The sequence below is a fragment of the Falco punctatus genome (genome assembly GCF_963210335.1).
Source record: "Falco punctatus genome assembly, chromosome: 3".
NCBI classification, from domain to species: domain Eukaryota; kingdom Metazoa; phylum Chordata; class Aves; order Falconiformes; family Falconidae; genus Falco; species Falco punctatus.
This window is the reverse complement of record NC_137582.1, coordinates 57,203,145-57,222,298: the sequence shown is the minus strand read 5'-3', so window position 1 is coordinate 57,222,298 and position 19,154 is coordinate 57,203,145. Positions and strand designations below refer to the sequence as shown.

Below are 19,154 nucleotides of genomic sequence, written 5' to 3'. Positions count from 1 at the left end.
TTTAGTTCAACAACAGACGGAAACCACCTCCAGCTGAGATGCAGCTGTAAGGTGTTACCATGTGATTTCTCTGGATCTACCTCCAAATACAGAAAATTTTACCTTAAAATTTTCTGAGTATTAGGAATTCATTTCAGTATTACCTTGAGTTTATTCAAAGAGTGCAAAGCCTTCTGAATCAAAAATTTTGCAACATGCTCTTCCCATAAATAATGAATTCTACTCTTGTAGCCTCTCTGGTCACTGGTAAACTAAGCTCCTTGATTATACAAGATACCACCCCATAGCCTGAACCTCTCTGCCACGCAGGATGACAGTGGACAATGCCTGAGAGCCAGGGTCTCTCTGGAATTCCATGAACATTACTATCACACTGTTTCATACCAAGGTGTTTTTTCAATTAAACCAGAGACTGCCCGGGACCAGAACTGAGACTGTGGAATCATTCCTTTAGATATGTTTACATTATTTTGTGTTTAAGTTTTCCCTGGTCATGTTTTTACTGTGACAGGAAACTGAATAAATCATACTGTAATTACTGATTTAGTAATTTTACCATATATATGTCTTAAATATTTTTAAGGAATGCCTTTGCCTTAAGAACAAATGTATCACCTAGAGAATCCTACTGACTACTCATCAGGTCCATCTCATTAACAAAATGCTATTCAGGGTGCTCTGAAGGAATGTCTATGCTTGGGCTACAGAAATGATGAGAACTTAGCACACATTTGAAGACAAACAACTTCATATAACTAAATTGTAGCAAATTAACTGCTGTGGTATGCCACCTTGTTTTGAAGACTAATTACTTGGTTCACAGAAAAATACCTACACGCTGCATAATTTCCTCTTTCTGGGGCATAGGGTATTTCTACTTTGAAGACTGGCTTTTTTTTTTTCCTCCTTATAATGCTAGTACACTCCTTTGCCCTCTACTTGGCTCTTTGACAAATGTGCGAAATCTGACTATACTAATGTCACTTAATCTCTTTTAATTACCTAAATTGCTTCTTATTCAGATCCTGATCAACCCAGAGCATCACTCCAAAAAAAAAAAAAAAAAAAACCAACACAAAAAGCAGCATGTAGGGACATGATCTAAATCTAGATAAGTCCTAATAATATGTATTAGGAGTCCTACCTGTATGACAGCAACACCAGCAGCACAACTGCAGTAAAAATCAGAGGCATGTATAGCGATAAGGGCAAAAAAAAAAGAGAAGAGAAATGAAAGGCTAGTAGAAAAGAAACAGAGGGGTCATGAGTATGGAAGAGTTACAGCTGACTTGAAAAGATCTTGCACATACTGAACTTTCTGCCCCAATATTCAAGTGGCAGGTCATACAGCCAGAAGCCTCCCAACACATCTCCAGAGGCAAAACTGAAAATAACGTACCTTAACGAGGCAGACAAAAAGTGCTTACTCCTACAGTCTTGCCAAGATCTAAGAGACAACAGGGTCATATTGACACACTATTGCAGTTAAGAAGAAAACAGGAAGGTGCCTATGCCCAGATGGAAGCACTGGGTGTTTTCAGTGCAGTATGCAACAGTCATTATGCTGAAAATGGCTGAGAAGGAAAGTGAGGAAGCTCAAAACTACCCTTTTATGTAGAATAAATCTGGTCTGTTTTCCTGTAGAAAAATTTAAACTCTTAATTTACAGGAGTTCGGAAGTTTTCAATAAAATATTATGAACCACAGCGTTCTTCATTTAGGAGACACTATCAAACATAAGGCTTGATTCCAAATATTTGAGGGGATAAAACCCCCCAACCTTTAGTAAGTAAAACCTCTCCGATTGTTTTACCCCAGTTAAATGGAATACACTGAGAACCAGAATCTAAGAGAAAAATTCCTGAGATCAGAAATATCAGAGGGAGCTCCTAGCAGGTGACAGCTAAGGAAAAAAATGTTCCTTCACCAATCTAATAGGTCTAAGAATTCTCAATACTGAGTTTCGATGGAAGTGTGACCCAGAAGATGTTTTCAAAAGAAGCAGACATTTACTTCACAAGATGGCAATTACCTGAGGGTTTTACCGATCACAGTGCAAAAGGCTTCTTGGACAGAATGGAAGTTGTAAGAAAAGACTGTATCACTATATGAATGAAAATCTATTTTAGAACAGAATTCTTTTAAATATTAACCGAAAATGAAAACCTAAAAATACACTAGAAGACGACAGGACATAAAAATAGACGCCGAAAGGAATAACTACATAAATAGATATACGAAGTCTCATAATCTACCTGAAATTTCAATCACTCTAAGACCCCTGGAAAAACTCTAGGAAGTGCCAATCTGAGCAGCATGAAGTGCATTAACAGGAAAAGAGACACCTAAAAAGATTCTATTTACTTTTATCTGATTACTCATCCACTGAAGTCTTAAAATATCCAAAATAGTATTCTATTTTCATATGTTTGAATATATTTTTCTACAATACAAATGAAACTGTATATGTGTAAGACAAGCATTTACTAAGAATTTCATGATGAACTATAAAAATTGCTTAACTATACAAAAAAAATAAACCTAGCTCCAACAGAAGGAAATTGTCAAACACAGCTTATTACCACTAATTGCTTTTTGCTGTATCTAAAGATATAGAAATAGATCATGAGAAAGTACTAACTGATTATGCTTTTCAGACATTGGGGAGGGGAAAAAAAATAATCACTAAGCAGTGTAACAGTGGGTCTCAAATTATATAGTGCCTGGAACACACACTACATGGAAATGGCTAACTGCACCATATTAATTATTCTTATTTTGATCTGCTAAATTGGAGTACCACACAAACTATAAATGCATTATGGAAATTCCTACAATTATTTTTCACATTGGCAATTATTGCCACTTGTCATAAAGGTGGCACATGACTGTAATAACAGACAAGACCAAGGCAATTTTTGCATTCAAGATAAAAAAGACAATCACTATGTTCTGGAAGTGTATTCTGTTCACTGGATACAGCACATAGTATTCATTGTTCAAAGAGCAGCAGCAGATATATTCTCTCAGTGAAAGTGGATAAAAATTATGCTAATGCCAAGCCATACAGTGGGAGAAGTGATGTGAGAAAAAATTAAGACTTATATATAGGCAGCTAAGCTCAGATAAAACCAAAACAAAACAAAGCAAAAAGTGGAAATGTGATATAGACAGAGACAGCCAGAAGATTTCAAAAGGTAGTAACTTGTTTGAGATAATATCTTCCAAAACTATGTCTATGCACAAAATCAAGTAGTTCTAATACACTTTTCTCTTACCTGACAGATTTCCATCCGTTTCATCTGGCTGGAGACTAGCAACGCTGGTAGAATCCATTCCTTGCTGGAGGTCCAAAATTTTCCTTCGTAGTTGTTCTATGTCACTCTCTTTACTATCCAGCTGCATCTGGAGCTCATTCCTGTATGTAGATTCTTCTGCTAGTTGCTGTATTTACATACACATGCACAATTACTGTGATACCAAAAATATGGCAACAAAGTATTCTGAAAACAAAACTCACTACTTTTTTTTTTTAATATCTCTAGATACTTTTGATAGCATTAGCAAAAGTGATTACAGTAGAAGTGTTCATCCAGCCTCGGAAACAAAGTTAAATATCAAAGATCCAGGAAGTACAAACCAGTATAATTAATCTACTAAAGTACTATTAGTTTTGCAAAGGAGACCACCTGCCAGTGAAACAAACTGCATAAACAGTGTTCAGTTTTTTAGCCTTCATAATATATTGGTGACTTCCACAGTTAAGAATTTAGAAAGGCGAAATGAATGAGAACAAGCAGAGCTGCACACTTGTTGAGTTCTCTACCTCACTAAAATTCTGTAGCCTAGAACATCTGAAACAGAGGTTGTTATTTTTTCAAGTAGATTATGAGCTATACGTTTTTCCTGCAGAGAAAATTCCACAACGTGGCAAAAAATTTAAGATTATTTTACCGCTTGCATTTCGTTGAGCTCCTTTTGGTATTTCACTACCATCTGATTGAATTTCTCTTTTTCTTGATTAAGTTCTAATTGGAGCTTTCGGTTTTCCTTCTCCTTCTTCCTCAAATCTTGCATGTTAGCTTTCTTTCTGTCTATTTTAAAATCTTTCCGATTCATTATCTCAGCCAGTTTGTTGACAGCCTGTTAAAAAAAGGAAAACCAGCAAGAAAAATTATATATGCAAGCATGCTTCACAGAAAACTAAGTTCTTCTAGTTAACAGAATTCAATCAAAAAAAATATTCACCAGCATAAATGGCCCTTACTCACAATAGAAGTAATACTGAAAAGTACACAGCATAAAAATTTATTCTGTCAACTGTAAATATCAACAATGCATATTATACATCATGTTTAATATAAACATAATCTTAAAGGCACTAAGTTAGTCACATAAATAATGAACTGAAAATGTATCTGAAATGCAGCGTAATTATTATTAAATTGCATAAGTCATACCTGTGTCTTCAGAGTTCTTTCAGTGTTAATGCTCTTCTCATAATGCATTCTAATATTATTGATTTCCTCCTCTTTTTTAATTTCATGTTCTGTTAAAATAATATTCAACTTTGAAGTATTATAGGACAAGGTAACTATTTCTAAGCTTAATCACTTCTACAATTGCATCATTTTTTTCCTCCAGTTTCCTGTTGTGTCACTTAATGCTCAAAACAGTTTGCAATGATAAAGGTTACCAGTTTAACACTACTATAATGATAGAAGATTACCAGGAGGATATATCACAAAGGCACCAAGATGAAATACCAAAGCCAGCATACATATTTTTGTTTTCTGGTGATGACTAAGTTTTTTGCCCCACTTCCTTTTGTGTGTGTGCTACCACAAGTGTTTCTGCACTAAGTCAGTACCCACATAGAATAAGACTAATACGACTGGACACATATTCAGTACAGGTTCTCAAATCAGGCATAAACAGAACATGGGGAAAAAGGCTTACAAGGAATGACTCTGTCACACGCACACACACACTCACCCCCAGTTACTCAATTCTAGCAATCTTTCTATCACACCTCCAGTCTGCTGGTTCGCTCCCAAAGTCTCTACAAGTATGCATTTCACTGGTAAGGATTTCTCCACCAAAACCACAAACAGTTATTCAAGTACTTTAAAAGTAACAAACTCCATAAACTACAAAATACTGAAAACTGCTTGCTCACCAATCCCTGCTACTACAGAAATGCAGAACTAAGGGAAAATGTTTTAGTATGCCTTACTGCCTGTGTAGTGTCGGCAACAACACTGGCAACATAAGTAATAAGGCCTTTACTCTCATAGCCAACAGATATTAAAGCATGTATTCCAATTTTCTAATGCTTCCCAAATGCAAAACCATGGGAGTAAACTGAATAACCGTGACTTCCCATACAGTCAGAATGCATGTAAATAGAACAATCCACTGATAGGCGTATGATCACAACTTAAGATTCTGAGTCTAAGCGAGATCTTGAAGAAATTTCAATAATACTGCTTTACTGTAAATACTGGAGATAGGGAAAAGAAACTTTAATAAATACACTGCGTGCAATATGAAATGAGCAAAATAATTTTTGTTAATAAATTCCATGCACACAAGGGCATAGCTGGCATTCCTGACTACTCCTGCAGGAAGTTAGTGCTAGTTTATTTTAAGAACTGAGGAAGGACTGTGAGCAGAAACTCACTTTTTTCCTACCTGCTACGCCTGAGGGTTTTACTTGTTTTCAGCAATAAAGGCAGTGCATGGAAATGGAAGCAATACAATAGAAAGAATGGCAATTTGGAATTACAGAATAGTTTGGGTTGAAAGGCACCTTTAAAGGTCATCTAGTTCAACCTACCTGCAATAAGCAGGGACAGCTTCAACTCGATCAGGTTGCTCAGAGCCCCTGACCTTGATACGGGGCATATACCACCACTCTGGGGAGCCTGTTCTAGTATTTCACCATCATCACTGTAAAAAAATTTCTTCCCAATACCTAGTCTGACTCTATCCACTTTTAGCTTAAAACCATTACCTCTTGTCCCATCACAACAGACCCTGCAAAAATGTTTGCCCTCATCTTTCTTATAAGTCCCCTTTAAGTAATGAAAGGCTGCAATAAGGTCTCCCTGAAGCCTTCTCTTCTCCAGGCTGAACAACCCCAGACTTTCAGACTTTCTTCCTAGGAGGTGTTCCATCTCTCTGATCAACTTCATGCCCCTCCTCTGGACCCATTCCAACAGGTCCATGTTTTTCCTTGTGCTGAGGGTTGTTCCAGAGCTGGACACAGCACTCCAGGTTGGGTCTCACCAGCACAGAGTAGAGGGGGAGAGTCACCTCCCTTGACCCGCTGGCCACGCTTCTGTCAATGCAGCCCAGGATAGGGTTGGCCTTCTGGGCTGTGAGTGCACATTGCTGCTTCATGTCCAGGTTTTCATCCATCAGTACCCCCAAGTCCTTCTCCACAGGGCTGCTCTCAATCCCTTCATTTCCCAGCCTGTATTAATACCAGAAACTGCCCCGAATCATGTGGAGGACCTTGCTCTTGGCCTTCTTGAACCTCACAAGGTTCACATGGACCCACCTCTTAAGCTTGTCCAGGTCTCCCTGGATGGCATCCTGTCCCTCAGGCATGTCAACTGCACCACTCAACTTGGTGTCACCTGTGAACTTGCTGAGGGTGCGCTTGATCCCACCGTCTATGCCATTGATGAAGATATTAAACAGTACTGGTCCCAGTATGGACCTTGGAGGAATACCACTTGTCACAATCTCCATCTGGACATCCAGCTGGAGCCATTGACCACTACCCCTGGATGCAACCATCCAGCTAATTCCTCCTCCACTGAACAGTCCACCCATCAAATTTGTATCTCTCCAGTTTAGAGAGAAGGATGTTGCGGGGGACCATGTCAAAGGCCTTACAGAAGTCCAGACAGACGACATCTGTAACTCTTCCACTATACACTGAGGTAGTCACTCCATCGCAGAAGGCCACTAGGTTGGTCAGGTGGGACTTGCCCTTTGTGAAGCCACGCTGGCTGTCTCAAATCGCCTCCCTGTCCTCCATGTACCTTAGCATAGCTTCTAGGAGGATCTGTTCCATGATCTTCCCAGGCACAGAGGTGAGACTGACAGGTCGGTAGTTCCTAGGGCCCTCCATTCCACCCTTTTTAAAAATGGGTGCAATTTACAGCAAAGATGTATTTTCCAGATTAAATGAATGATTTAATTAAATAAAATTATATTCCTTTTCATCAAGCCCAAAATAATAGGGAAGATAAACAGAAAGTCTTTTCCCATTTCCATTCTGCTACGTGTGCTTCAAATTCAATTGTGCTTCCTTAGAAAAGAATCAAAACTCCAAACATGACATACCTTCCTCCTGTTTCTTAATTTTTTCACTGATCTCTGAATTCTCCTTTGTTATTAAATCAACATCTTTGGTTAATGTGTTATTAGTTTCTTCCAGCTAAATGAAAACAAAAACATTTTAAAATAAAGAACTTGACATAAATTCTAAAAATATTTATAGTACTATTATTTTAAATAACCTTAAAACTGTAATATCCATTTACCTGGAACACATTCCTCAGATTATACACAAAAAAATCTGCTCTACCTTTCAAACCTGATTTTTTTTTTTTAAATGGTGCTTTTCTTCTAAGCTGTCTTGATTTACCAAGCTCGAAATACACCTAACCCAGAAAGAATTACATATTTTTTTAAAGAACTTTGCAGGACTGACAACACTGTAGTATATAATTAAAAACTCAAGCAAAATCAGATTGTCAGTTATCAAATGTGGCAATTTTCAATTAATGTGTGGTACTTGGAAAGAAGTAGCGCTCAGAGTCCTGATCCCCTGAATTCAGACAGAAAAGCAACCGATAGATGATACAACTCCAGCATTCAAGGTTAGAGTACACACATGGCATCTGCTGCTGAACTATTGTCATATATGCTGAAGAACAGGTATAAATCAGTATGAAAATAAACCAAAATTTGGTCTAAGTCAAAGCATACCTAGGTATATATGTACATAGGTTTGGGAAAAAAAAAAAAAAAGTACCACATACAAAGGAAAACCATCACATTTTGAATATGCTAGTTGCCACAGTTAGGATCATTTTGCTAACCTCTTAACACACACATATTAAAAACCAGACATAACTGCATTCCTGAAAAAAGCTTTTGCTTGAAGCCTATGGAAATAATTGTGTATTGAGCTGCCTGACAAAATTATGAGAATATGTGAAACCAACAAACTTATTGGCAAGAAAGTATTCCTTCCATGCCATAGGGAGACAGTCTTCTAAATGCTTCTTAAGAAATGGTGGTATTCAAGGGATTTCAAGCTTGTAATAAACATGTGTAACAAACTCTACTTCCATTATCTTTACACAGAGAAGTAATATCCACGTTAGCGCTAACAGAAAGCTTTGAGCAACTGATCCAGGTTCAGTTACACCTACAGTATTACTGAAGATTTACACCTCCAGGATTCTTAGGAAAATCTGCATAGCTGACGCTAAATGGGAAAAAAACAACAATGATAAAATAACTACACTATATATGGCTTGCTATTTGAAACTCCTTGGTTAAGGTATTTGTGAACTTGACACCAATACTGAAGGGCTACACTATAAAGTATCTTCAAAAATTCCAGTTTGGGGCTTGTTTTTGGTTTTTTAATAGTTCACCAATGAGAAGAAGCTCAAGACTTTCAAGTGTTTTGTTTTCAAAGGACTAAGTTATTTTGCAATAAGTCTCTAATACACAGCTCCACAAATTTACAAGATTTAAATGCATTGGGGAATAACAAGAAGCAGTTACAAAAGGCTTAGTAACTGAATTATAGATATTCACTTGATTTTCATTCTGGCTTTACCTCTGATGCATCACGTCTACATTTCTTTGGGAGTTCACATGATGGGATTTAAATGTTTAAGGTTCCAACTGAGTCCAAAACTTAAGATACTTAAATAGTTATCACTTATGATCACACAAATTAAAGTAAAAACACAAATGTATGTTTCCAGCTGGAAGATAAAATATATATTTATATGTATTAATTACAGTGGAATAATTTACCCTTCTTATGATGCTGTCCTTATCAGTCATTTCTTGCCTGTGTCTTGATGCTGCTTTTTTGCTTTCCTGACTCAGTTCAAAATACTGTTCTTCAAGGAGTGCTCGTGCCAACCGTTCTGACTCAGCTTTGGTTTCAGCTAAATCCAGCTGGGTAGTGAGTGTTTCTCTGTAAAAAGGACATTAAAATTTTGTTCCCTATGCAAAACATTCCAAATTTTCAGGAAGACTAAAAAACCCAAATTACACCACTCAGGTAACTGTCATCTTAGTTTCTTAAGAAAAACATGATTTACTAAACCACATTCCATACACTTGTATCTTTTGATGGTTCACACAAGCTACAGCAGCAAGCTTACTGTAATTCAATTAAAATTTCAATCATCCATGAAACATCAACCCTTAGGAAACCAGGTGTCAAATTCTTCTGCTTTTGAAAAATAAAAAATAAAATTAAATTGCATGTACAGTGTGGTCCATCAACAGATACTTAGCCCCATCAGTATTACCAACCTCTTCACACAAGATTACTGCTCATGAAAACGTGTACTCCAGTCTGTCTGAACAATAAGGAAAATTGCATAAAGCTTCTGAAAACATACAGCGGTTCTATGTCTATGCAACCTTTTGCAGAAAGACTTGCATATTCTATGTACAGCTTGAGAGGCAGGGGCATTAATGAGATACTGCACTGAAGTTAATGTATACACACTTCTAATCAACTCAGCATACAAGCCAAACTTCCTTGCTCTTGCTTGGAGTACAGGCAGAGCTCCTATATGTTTGCCTGCAAAGAAACCCACATAAAGCACGGTGGCCAGTCTAGCACCCACCAGATGTACACAGGAACATGGAACACAGTGCACAGCATGCTGAGATAGAAGTGGCAATACATTACTGCAGTATGGGCTCATGACAGATGCCCCTCCTGCACTGCAAAATACAAAGAGATTTATGCAATGAAATAAGTATTGCTATGGAGTCCACTGATTTGATGTATCTGTAGTAGATAAGAGTCTCTACTACAACAAGGTAACGAAATACACTCAAGAGTTTGTCACAATTCCCATTGTTTTATCCAGATGAAAAACGTTTATGATGAACATAAAATTGTGGAGAACAGTGTGGAAAGAGAATAAAAGGAAACTATAAAATAAGTAAGAAAAGAGGAAAAGAAGAGAAACCACAGGAGGAATAAAGGAAGTCTCTCCCACCTCCCCTAGCCTTTTTTTCTTTTTAAGTTGGATACTACTTCTGAACAACTTTGCACAGCCAGGTATTTTTTCCCTGTATCACATTTATTAATACAGTATCTTTTCTTTCTCCCTTTCTTAGCCCACTGAAATGCATCATGAACACTACATAACCTCCTCTCTTTAGACCATTTTGCAATGCTGACACTTAAGAATGAGACACCCCGAATTTAGAACAGAGAAACTCTGCTTCATGCATAAGGCTACAGTCTCCTTCAGAATACATATGTATTAAATAAATATATATTATATGAATTAATAAATTGGAAAAACAAGCTTAAAAAATTCTTTCCTTATTTGCTAACTTAGAAAATAATACATCACAATTAATGGTTGTTGGATTAACTGGTTTGCTGTAATCTGAAGTATACTAAACTTAGAATTCAAATTATTTTCCTTATTTTTTCCTCCAATTATTTTATTGGCTATGGAAAGATACCAAGTAATTATCAGGATAACATAAAAAAAAAATTATTATACAAGCAAGATTATTACAACAAATCTGATATTTTTTTTTAAATTCTGCATCTTCCTAAATTCTCAGAAGTCATCATTCTTCTTCCAGACATTATAAATAGAGTCCAAAGCAAATATGAACAACCATATTTGGCTTTGTGGGTTATCATAGGTAACATCCTCTGTATTTACCATCTTACAAGGTGTTATGGAACACTTTTGAGACCTGTCTTTTTCTGAAGGAATTAAACATTCTAAATCTGATTCAAAATCTTCATGAGTGAGACCATACTACATGGAAAAAGTTAACATATATTTGAGAAACACAATGGGCATACTTTTCATTTTGCAATTCCTGCATTTTTCTTTGAGTCTCTTTATTCTTTTCATTCATTTCCTCTTTCAGTTCCTTAACCTGAGTTTTGTAAAGTGTCTGTAAAAGAAAGCATAAAAAAAAGAATCATTATTGAAATTCCATAGTGAAATTCTTTGTTGGTTTGAAACTGTCAAACCCCAACACATGCCAGTGCTGTCTTCAATGGAATTTTCCCCCTCCTGCCTGCCTGCGATGCTCCTTTCCAGTTTCCCTTGTGTAGGGAACTCATGTGACCAGGTTAGTTTTCAATCTTCTAGTCTGGTTTCCTACATAGTTGTACAAACATACCTGCTGACAAAAGGGAAGGCAGGCACTAGGACAGAGTCGAGCAGGTCTCTTGGAGACAACAGGACAAAACTGCATCCTCCTGTAGCATCACTGTCTCAAAATGTCAGTCAAACAAGCCTAACAGTGTCCTATGTTTCCACCTGTTGTATTTTTTTGTATCCATGTATCTTTTCTCTTAGACTGTTTTTTTGTGCAAAGACTGACTTTGTCTTAATAACTGATGCAGCAGAGGTCTGATTTACATGAATGACTTCTGTTCTTAATTACTGTATTGTTATTAACACCACCAGTAATTCTGAAAGTTCAAATCTGATCTCCTACAGTAAAACACTTTTGATAAATATTCACACTGAATTAAAAATGTCTCTTTTAAACTACATGCTAGTGAAAAAAGGGAAAACTGAGAATGAAACACAATACTCTGGATCTTCTTATTAGCAACGTGTCATGGAGAAATACACAAAAATCTGTAACACATAATGAAATTACAATCATATGCAGTTCAGTAAAACAAAAATTTTTATTGCCCCTCCAAGGAAGAACCAAATTTAACAAGTACTTCCCAAAGTGAAATGAGGCTGTTCTTATTCACAAATGTTATTTGAAGTTCAGGCATTATAGAGCATCTTATGCTACTGTTTGCTTTCACAGAAATAAAACAGACCAAACTAAATCTATGAAATAAACATTTTGACTACCTGGAGTACCAAATAAGGCTCTTCAGGGACTCAGGTGCAGAGAAGGTGTATTTTTATAAGGATGAGGAATATGTACAGAATGCTATGGATCTTAAATATACTTATGGTAGATCAATAGCATGGAATACATTCCAGTAAGTATGGAGATTCTGAACTCTCTATAAAGTTTGCCATTGTGTCAGAAAAATATCTCTTTTTCAATCTCAAGACAAGAACTACTCTGATGAATAATTCAGGTAAAAGCTACTCAATGAAACATGTAAGATTGGAAAAAAAGACAAAGCAACTTAGCAGATAGACTATCTAATGTTCGCTAATTTTTTGTTCATTGTATTTCCAGCAGCATTTTGTGAATTGCTGATTTATGCCAGGTTATTTATATTTAGAAAACTTTAATATGTCAAACTATTCACTGTTCAATGATTCCATTGAAACAATTTGTCAAAATGTAGTACTCACAATTCTTTGCAAGTCTTACCGAAAAATACTGCTCAGCTTCAAGTTGATCCTGAAGCTCACGCATTTGACCTTCATTTCCTCTGTACTGTCTTTGAAGAAATAAAAAAGGAAAGCATATAAAAGTCAGCTACTAACAAATGACAGGCAGACTACTTCTAAGCAGAAAAGTACCCTATGAAGATCTTACATTTGCACACATATTATTTCACAATGACCAACAGTTTGTTGTATCCTAAACTTCTGATTTAATTACATTCCTTATTCTACCCCAATGACCATTTCAGTACATAACTTAGAAGACAAAAAGTAGTTTAAATGGAAAAATGTTAAGTCAGCTGAAGGAAGATATGATATAAGCCTAATTATTGAAAAATGTCTTCAATCAGCTTAAGAAAAGTTAAGAAAAAGGATCAGGTAATTAAAGGGGAAAAAAAAGCTACTGACTCCTATATAGTAAAACTAAAAGACCCATATGATTTAATAAGTAGTATCACAGTCAATCCATAAAGAAGTCACCCAAATATAAGTGGCATATATATATATATATATGTCTTGACACAGGATGATGAGCTAAGAATTGTTCTGCATCATAGCTCATAACAAAAATATTCCAACACTGAAGGCTACATACAGAAATCATAACATGCAGCTAAAAATACTCTTTTGGTTTAGCAAAAAAAATGCCTATGTTCCAGAGAACTTTTTTTAGTAACAGGAACAGGCAAAACAGTACATGTATAATAAAGCAACTTTTTCCATTTTACTTCAGATTTTTACTTACTTAGCAAGTTGAGCCAACTCAAATTCCAGTAACCTCTTTGCTTCCAACAACGTATTGATTTCCTGTTTCAGCTGCTTCTCAGAACCCTTCAAGTTATCTGCTTCAAAAGCTTGTGCCTTTAATTCATTCTGTGCCATTATTCGCTTATTCGTCTCTTGTTCTAGCTGAAGCGTTAGATTCCTTACCTAAATGAGAAATATTTCAATTTAGGAGCATTTCTGAATAACCAATTGCACATGGTTGAAAGTGTTTCATATATGGTACATTTTACGTGAAACACCATTGCATAGACGCTACATGTTGTACAATACGTACAAATATTCCTGAACCTCCAAACACTTCAGTGCAATAGAAAGCTGCTGCCCTTACAGAACGTACTGACATGACACTGCATGATGATAAAGCTTCCCCATACTTAGCTTATTTCAAAGTCCCAAATGTGTTTTATCTTATCTTAAAGGCAACAATGGAAGAAACCCAAATTGTCTGCTGAAAGGTCCTGCAAACCTCTCTGCATTTCAGATGTTAAAAACTTGTCACCCTAGAAAAAAATGCAGTCTACCAGATAAATAAAACCTAATTTACCGAAGTCGTGACCCCTAAGAAAGGTGTTATAACCTTCATTCATAACCCAGTGTCCTGTGAAGAAAAAGTAAGCAAGACACTCTAATTTGTAGTTTTCACATTCAATATTCTAATTGCATATTTCCTTGGACAAATGCTTCTCCGGAGAATGCAAACTCAGAACTGCAAACCATCCAAACCAATCTGACTACATAGTCAAATTCACAAGCAAGTTTTTCCTTTAAAAAAAGAAAAGGAAACATGAAAAAATTGATTACATTAAATTGAGGGCTCAAATATCTAAGGCATCCAAGAGCTGAGAAACAAATGAAAAATATCTAACACTATTTAGGCCAACTATCTTCAGTTCTACTGAGAGGGGTATTATACAATGACATCAGTATAAGTTAATTTAATTTTCTATTTCTTGGTGCACATATTATTTCTTACTTATATAGAAAATTGTTAGTGATGAACATTTTACTTACTTCATCTTCCAGTCTCTCCTTTTGCTCAAGAAGGTGTTCCAGTTTCTGCTGAGATTGCTTCAGGTCAAAGTCCAGCATGGAACACTGTTTTTCGGCTTGAACTATCCGATTTTCTGCCCTTTCTCTTGCTGCCCTTTCTTCCCTTACTTTTTTTTCCATCTCTAATATAAGATTAAGGAAAGTAAAACAACAAAAATGAGTATGCAGTATCTACAAGAATGCTTTTTGTAAACACAGTCCTAAACATCCCAGTATTCTTCAGACCCTTTTGTTCAGCTATTTAAGCTCTTCTTCTGTTAGATGGACTGACTACTACCTATAAACTTCCTGGCGTTATTACTAAAAACACTAAAAAAGAAATGTAATTCGAATTTGCATTCAAAACACTGGAATATTATTATGACTACTGAAAGACCAATAGTGAAAGAATTAAAAAATGCAGATTCTTGAATTAATCAATAAAGGCAAAGTTTCATTTGCATGAATGGATCGTAAAGTGAAAGAAAAGCGCTACCATTTGTATCAGCTTTCTGAAAAGTTACAAACTACACATTCAGGTACCAATGACCCTCAGAAAGAAAATCTTATATATTTAATTAAGATACCAAGACACAGCTTTGATTCATGGATATGTATCTATAAAAGAAACTTCATCACATTACCACTGTGCCTAATAAAACACCAATATTTTTAACACAGTTACATAGGAATGAATGCCCCAAGACATCTGTCTTAATAATGCACTCTTTCATTCAGCATTAGCCAGAATTTCAAGATTCAATAGCATTTTAGAAGCCAAGGAATGCTTTAAATTGCAAATGCAGTAAAATGTTCAAAACATATAAGAAACAATGCAATTTTTATGGTAGAAGTACCACGCTAGATAAAAGAATTGAAAATGTGTAGTTTTCATGTTTTGAGATTTTGATAGGCATTTTCTTTATAGAAGGCATTAAACACTTCTGTAAGAGTACCACATTATAAGATAATGTGTTTTAAGATAATATAATCAAAACATCTTTTATTATATATTAACCTGAAACTTGCAAGAAACACTTACCACACATTGCAACTGATCTTGCCTCCTCTATTGACTGATGTTTGTCAGTTAATCGAGCTTTAGTCACTTTGTGTTCATTTAGTTCCTGTTCTAACCGGTCTTGTAATGACTTGAGTTTGTAGTTCAAATCTATCTCTAAATTATTCTTTTCCTAAAGATAAGAAAAAAAGTTACCGATTTCTATAATATCAGAGGGAAACATTTCCCTTCTTCTCTTTCTTAAGCGTTAACCTTTTGTTATGAAGAAATTATCAATGTTATTTTTCATGTTTAATAAAGAATGGTAACAGATAAAAACTGTACTCAGTGCTCTGGAGAAAACTTCATTAAATTTTTCAGTAGTCTATAAATCTGTAAGGTAATGGAAACTTCTCAGTTTGAATTATCAGTAGTCATGTAAATTGGAAACATACAACTAATCTACCAATAACACTAGCACACAGAGGAATTAGAATTCTGGGATGCATTCTGTTATTTCACTGTTGAGATTGCCAGCCATTAACAGTAACACATGAAACAAGCAATGGAGAGAAACTTCCAGAGACAAGGACTTGCCTTTGCATCACTGCTTCACGTAACACCAAATGACAACAGTAACTCCTTGCACTTTCCCTCTTAAGTAGTCATATATCTCTGGTTTATTTGGATAGACCACACAGCACAGAAAGTCTTCAGCTGACCTCAAAACACAGGCTACAAAGTTAGCTCTATCTGGAAAAAGGGTGCAGGATTTCCTTTTACTCTTCTTGTTTCTCTATCTTGGGGGTGGGCATCAGAGATGCTGGGGAACATGCTGCTACCGCTCTTTAAGAAGGAAGGAAGGAAGGAAGGAAGGGGGAAAGGAAACTGAAACAGTTCAGCTCCAAAGTTGATTAGAAGGTCTAGCACTGATCCGGTCAAAATCCAGTAAAAGCAGAAAATTAAATTTCAAGTTTTTAAAATATTCAATTCATAGATTTTCAGGAGGCAAGTCTCTGCAGTGATAGCTAGACAGCCAGAGAAAAATTACTTGCTATTGGCAGAAGTGTTGAATCAGTGATAGTGAACGACAAACACAAATTTTACGCCCAAAGCTACAAGTAAGAACTACCTGAGGACTTGCGAGACTTACCAACCTGATGAGATTGTAAATTAGCATTATTCAATCATTTCAACGCAAGATTGATTCACAGCAAGAACACAGGACTTAGCAACATCAATAAATACTACTTGAAAATAGTCAAAAGCTGACAAAGACCTTTAGCCTCAACATCATTTTACTGTACCTTTTCTGAATGATTAAGCATATCCTGTGCTTGTTTCCTTTCTGCTTCCACTCTTTCAAGATTGTTTTTAATGTTTTTTACTTCTTCTTGTAAAGTTGTAATCCGAACTGCCATAAGAAATTAAACATCATTCAGTATTAGTTACTTGACTTAGATCAATATGCTTTTCCACCTTTATTGATTTCTGGGCCCCTAAAATATTTTTACCTTCAAATTGTCCAGACATGCAAAGGCTGTATATCAAAAAGGAAACCAATCTTTTTAGCCACGCTTTATGCATGCCATTAGTAACAACTGACCAAAAAAACAATCACATGCAAAACTTGGTACCTGCCTTCCATCACTTCCAATATCTAATATGTGAAATTTATTCCATTAATTCAAGTTCTGCTGTGTTATGCAACAAGCACCTTTTCTGATGTTAACTCCACTAATATGTAGGTTAAGGCACATTACACAGGAAGTTAGGCTCAAATGGATCTACAGGTACTAATACAATACATATTCACCTAACTGACTCAAGTGCTCTGTGTTGGATAGAGGAACTATTCCCCATCCCCCACAGCATCTACCACAAGATGCAGCGTGGCATCAGAAGTTTATACTAAATACTGAGCAGAATCACAGAATATTTTGGTTTGGAAGGGACCTTTAAAGACCATCTAGTCCAACCCCCCCTGCCATGGGCAGGGACATCTTTCGCTAAACCAGGTTGCTCAAAGCCCCATCCAACCTGACTTCGAACACTACCAGGGATGGGGCAATCACAGCTTCTCTGGGCAACCTGTCCCAGGGTCTCATCACCCTCATTGTTTAAAATTTCTTCTGTTTATCTAACATAAATTACACTCTTTTCAGTTTAAAACCATTGCCCCCTGTCCTGTCACAACAGGCCCTGGTAAAAAGTCTCTGTCTTTCTCATAAGCCTTCTTTTGGTATTGAAAGGCCATAATACACAAAGCCTTAGTAGTAGTAGTAATATGTTGTGTGTCTATGTATCTGCATGCCGAAGTAGTAGTATAAATATATAAGCCAAAGCAGTAGCACATATTTGTAGACTGAAGAATTTGCATTACCTCCTTTAAAATAAATACACAAAAATATATTTTTGATTACTCTGTATTACAAGTAATACCTTAAATAGAGTATACAAAAATAGACCTATCGATTCAAATACATCTGTCTACAGTACAGTCTGCTTCACTTAATTCTGAAATACAAAGAGACATCCTGGCAATATGTAAGAAATTATGAGATGGAAGAAGATAAAGTCTTCCTAAATCTTATACTTTCCTCATTCATTTTAAATGTGCTTTTAGAAACTGCTGTATGAGTATTTGAAACACATAAAGCTATTTGGGTATATACCAGCAAAGCACCTTAACCCTACACCCTTCAGAAAAAGATCATTCTGCAGTCTGCTGACTTGGATGTGGCCAAAAGCACATTTTGAAGTGCACAGAATAGTCTTCTATAACCATTTGTACCTCCTGCTTGCAATTAACAACAGACTGGATCAAACTACATTCAGTCATTTCAGAGGAACTTTACAATCATTGAACTGAAACCAGTTTACTGTATTTGAAGCACTGTAAACAGTCAGCTTGATTCTGGATAGTCCATTCTTTGCACTAGCAATGTTTACCTTAAACAAACCAACCCAAAACCACCCAACAGTCCTCAACAAAAGATTGTGCCTCATGGAAAGTGATCTTCCATACTGCTGACAGATGGTTTAAAATGACAAGTGAAAAGGCAGGATCCATTAGCATAGGCACAGTCATGAACTAATGCAGGCGTCCTCAAACTACGGCCCACGGGCTGGATACGGCCCCCCAGGGTCCTCAATCCGGCCCCCGGTATTTACAGAACCCCCCCACTGGGGGTTGGGGGGGAAACCAAGCAGCCGCAGATGACTGCCTGACACTTCATCTGCACGCCGGCCCCTGTTTAAAAAGTTTGAGGACCCCTGCACTAATGTATCTGAACAGTTTCTAGTACCAAGGATCAGAAGTACAAGTGGTAAAAAGTTTCAGGCATCCTGAAAAAAGGGATTCCACATCTGCATCCGTTACAATGTTCTTCGTAGAACCATCAAAAAAGAAAACAAATACAATGTAACAACAAAATAGCATTCTCCACAAATGAAAGAGAAAGTGTAGGGTATGTCAATTTGGCTACTGCACCAAGGCAGTAAGACCCTGTTGTGTCTTCTCTAGCACTGTATCATCTTTTCATGTCTTTGCACCACTGGACTCAGATTTTTAGTCAGGGCAGCCCCAGAGCCTTACAATCAGTATTTCCCACTCATCGATTTTGATACTGTCCCTCCCAAGAGCTGTTCAGACATGATCAGGAAGCAAGACCTAAACATCAGAAATGGTTCTATTAAGT

The 19,154-nt window shown here is 36.4% G+C and overlaps 1 protein-coding gene across 1 annotated transcript in view; it reads right to left on the bottom strand.

The window, feature by feature from the left end:
- The window catches only part of ROCK1 (Rho associated coiled-coil containing protein kinase 1), a 92,092-nt gene that overhangs the window by 18,558 nt on the left and 54,380 nt on the right, over nucleotides 1–19,154 (bottom strand). The window contains exons 17-27 of the mRNA XM_080380424.1: nucleotides 16,761–16,867; nucleotides 15,496–15,646; nucleotides 14,436–14,596; nucleotides 13,384–13,568; nucleotides 12,622–12,691; nucleotides 11,120–11,214; nucleotides 9,076–9,241; nucleotides 7,360–7,453; nucleotides 4,461–4,549; nucleotides 3,955–4,143; nucleotides 3,279–3,444 (exon numbers count right to left, since the gene is read on the bottom strand). Coding sequence (XP_080236550.1) covers nucleotides 3,279–3,444; nucleotides 3,955–4,143; nucleotides 4,461–4,549; nucleotides 7,360–7,453; nucleotides 9,076–9,241; nucleotides 11,120–11,214; nucleotides 12,622–12,691; nucleotides 13,384–13,568; nucleotides 14,436–14,596; nucleotides 15,496–15,646; nucleotides 16,761–16,867 — 1,473 coding nt within the window. The remainder of the gene's footprint in view (nucleotides 1–3,278; nucleotides 3,445–3,954; nucleotides 4,144–4,460; nucleotides 4,550–7,359; nucleotides 7,454–9,075; nucleotides 9,242–11,119; nucleotides 11,215–12,621; nucleotides 12,692–13,383; nucleotides 13,569–14,435; nucleotides 14,597–15,495; nucleotides 15,647–16,760; nucleotides 16,868–19,154) is intronic.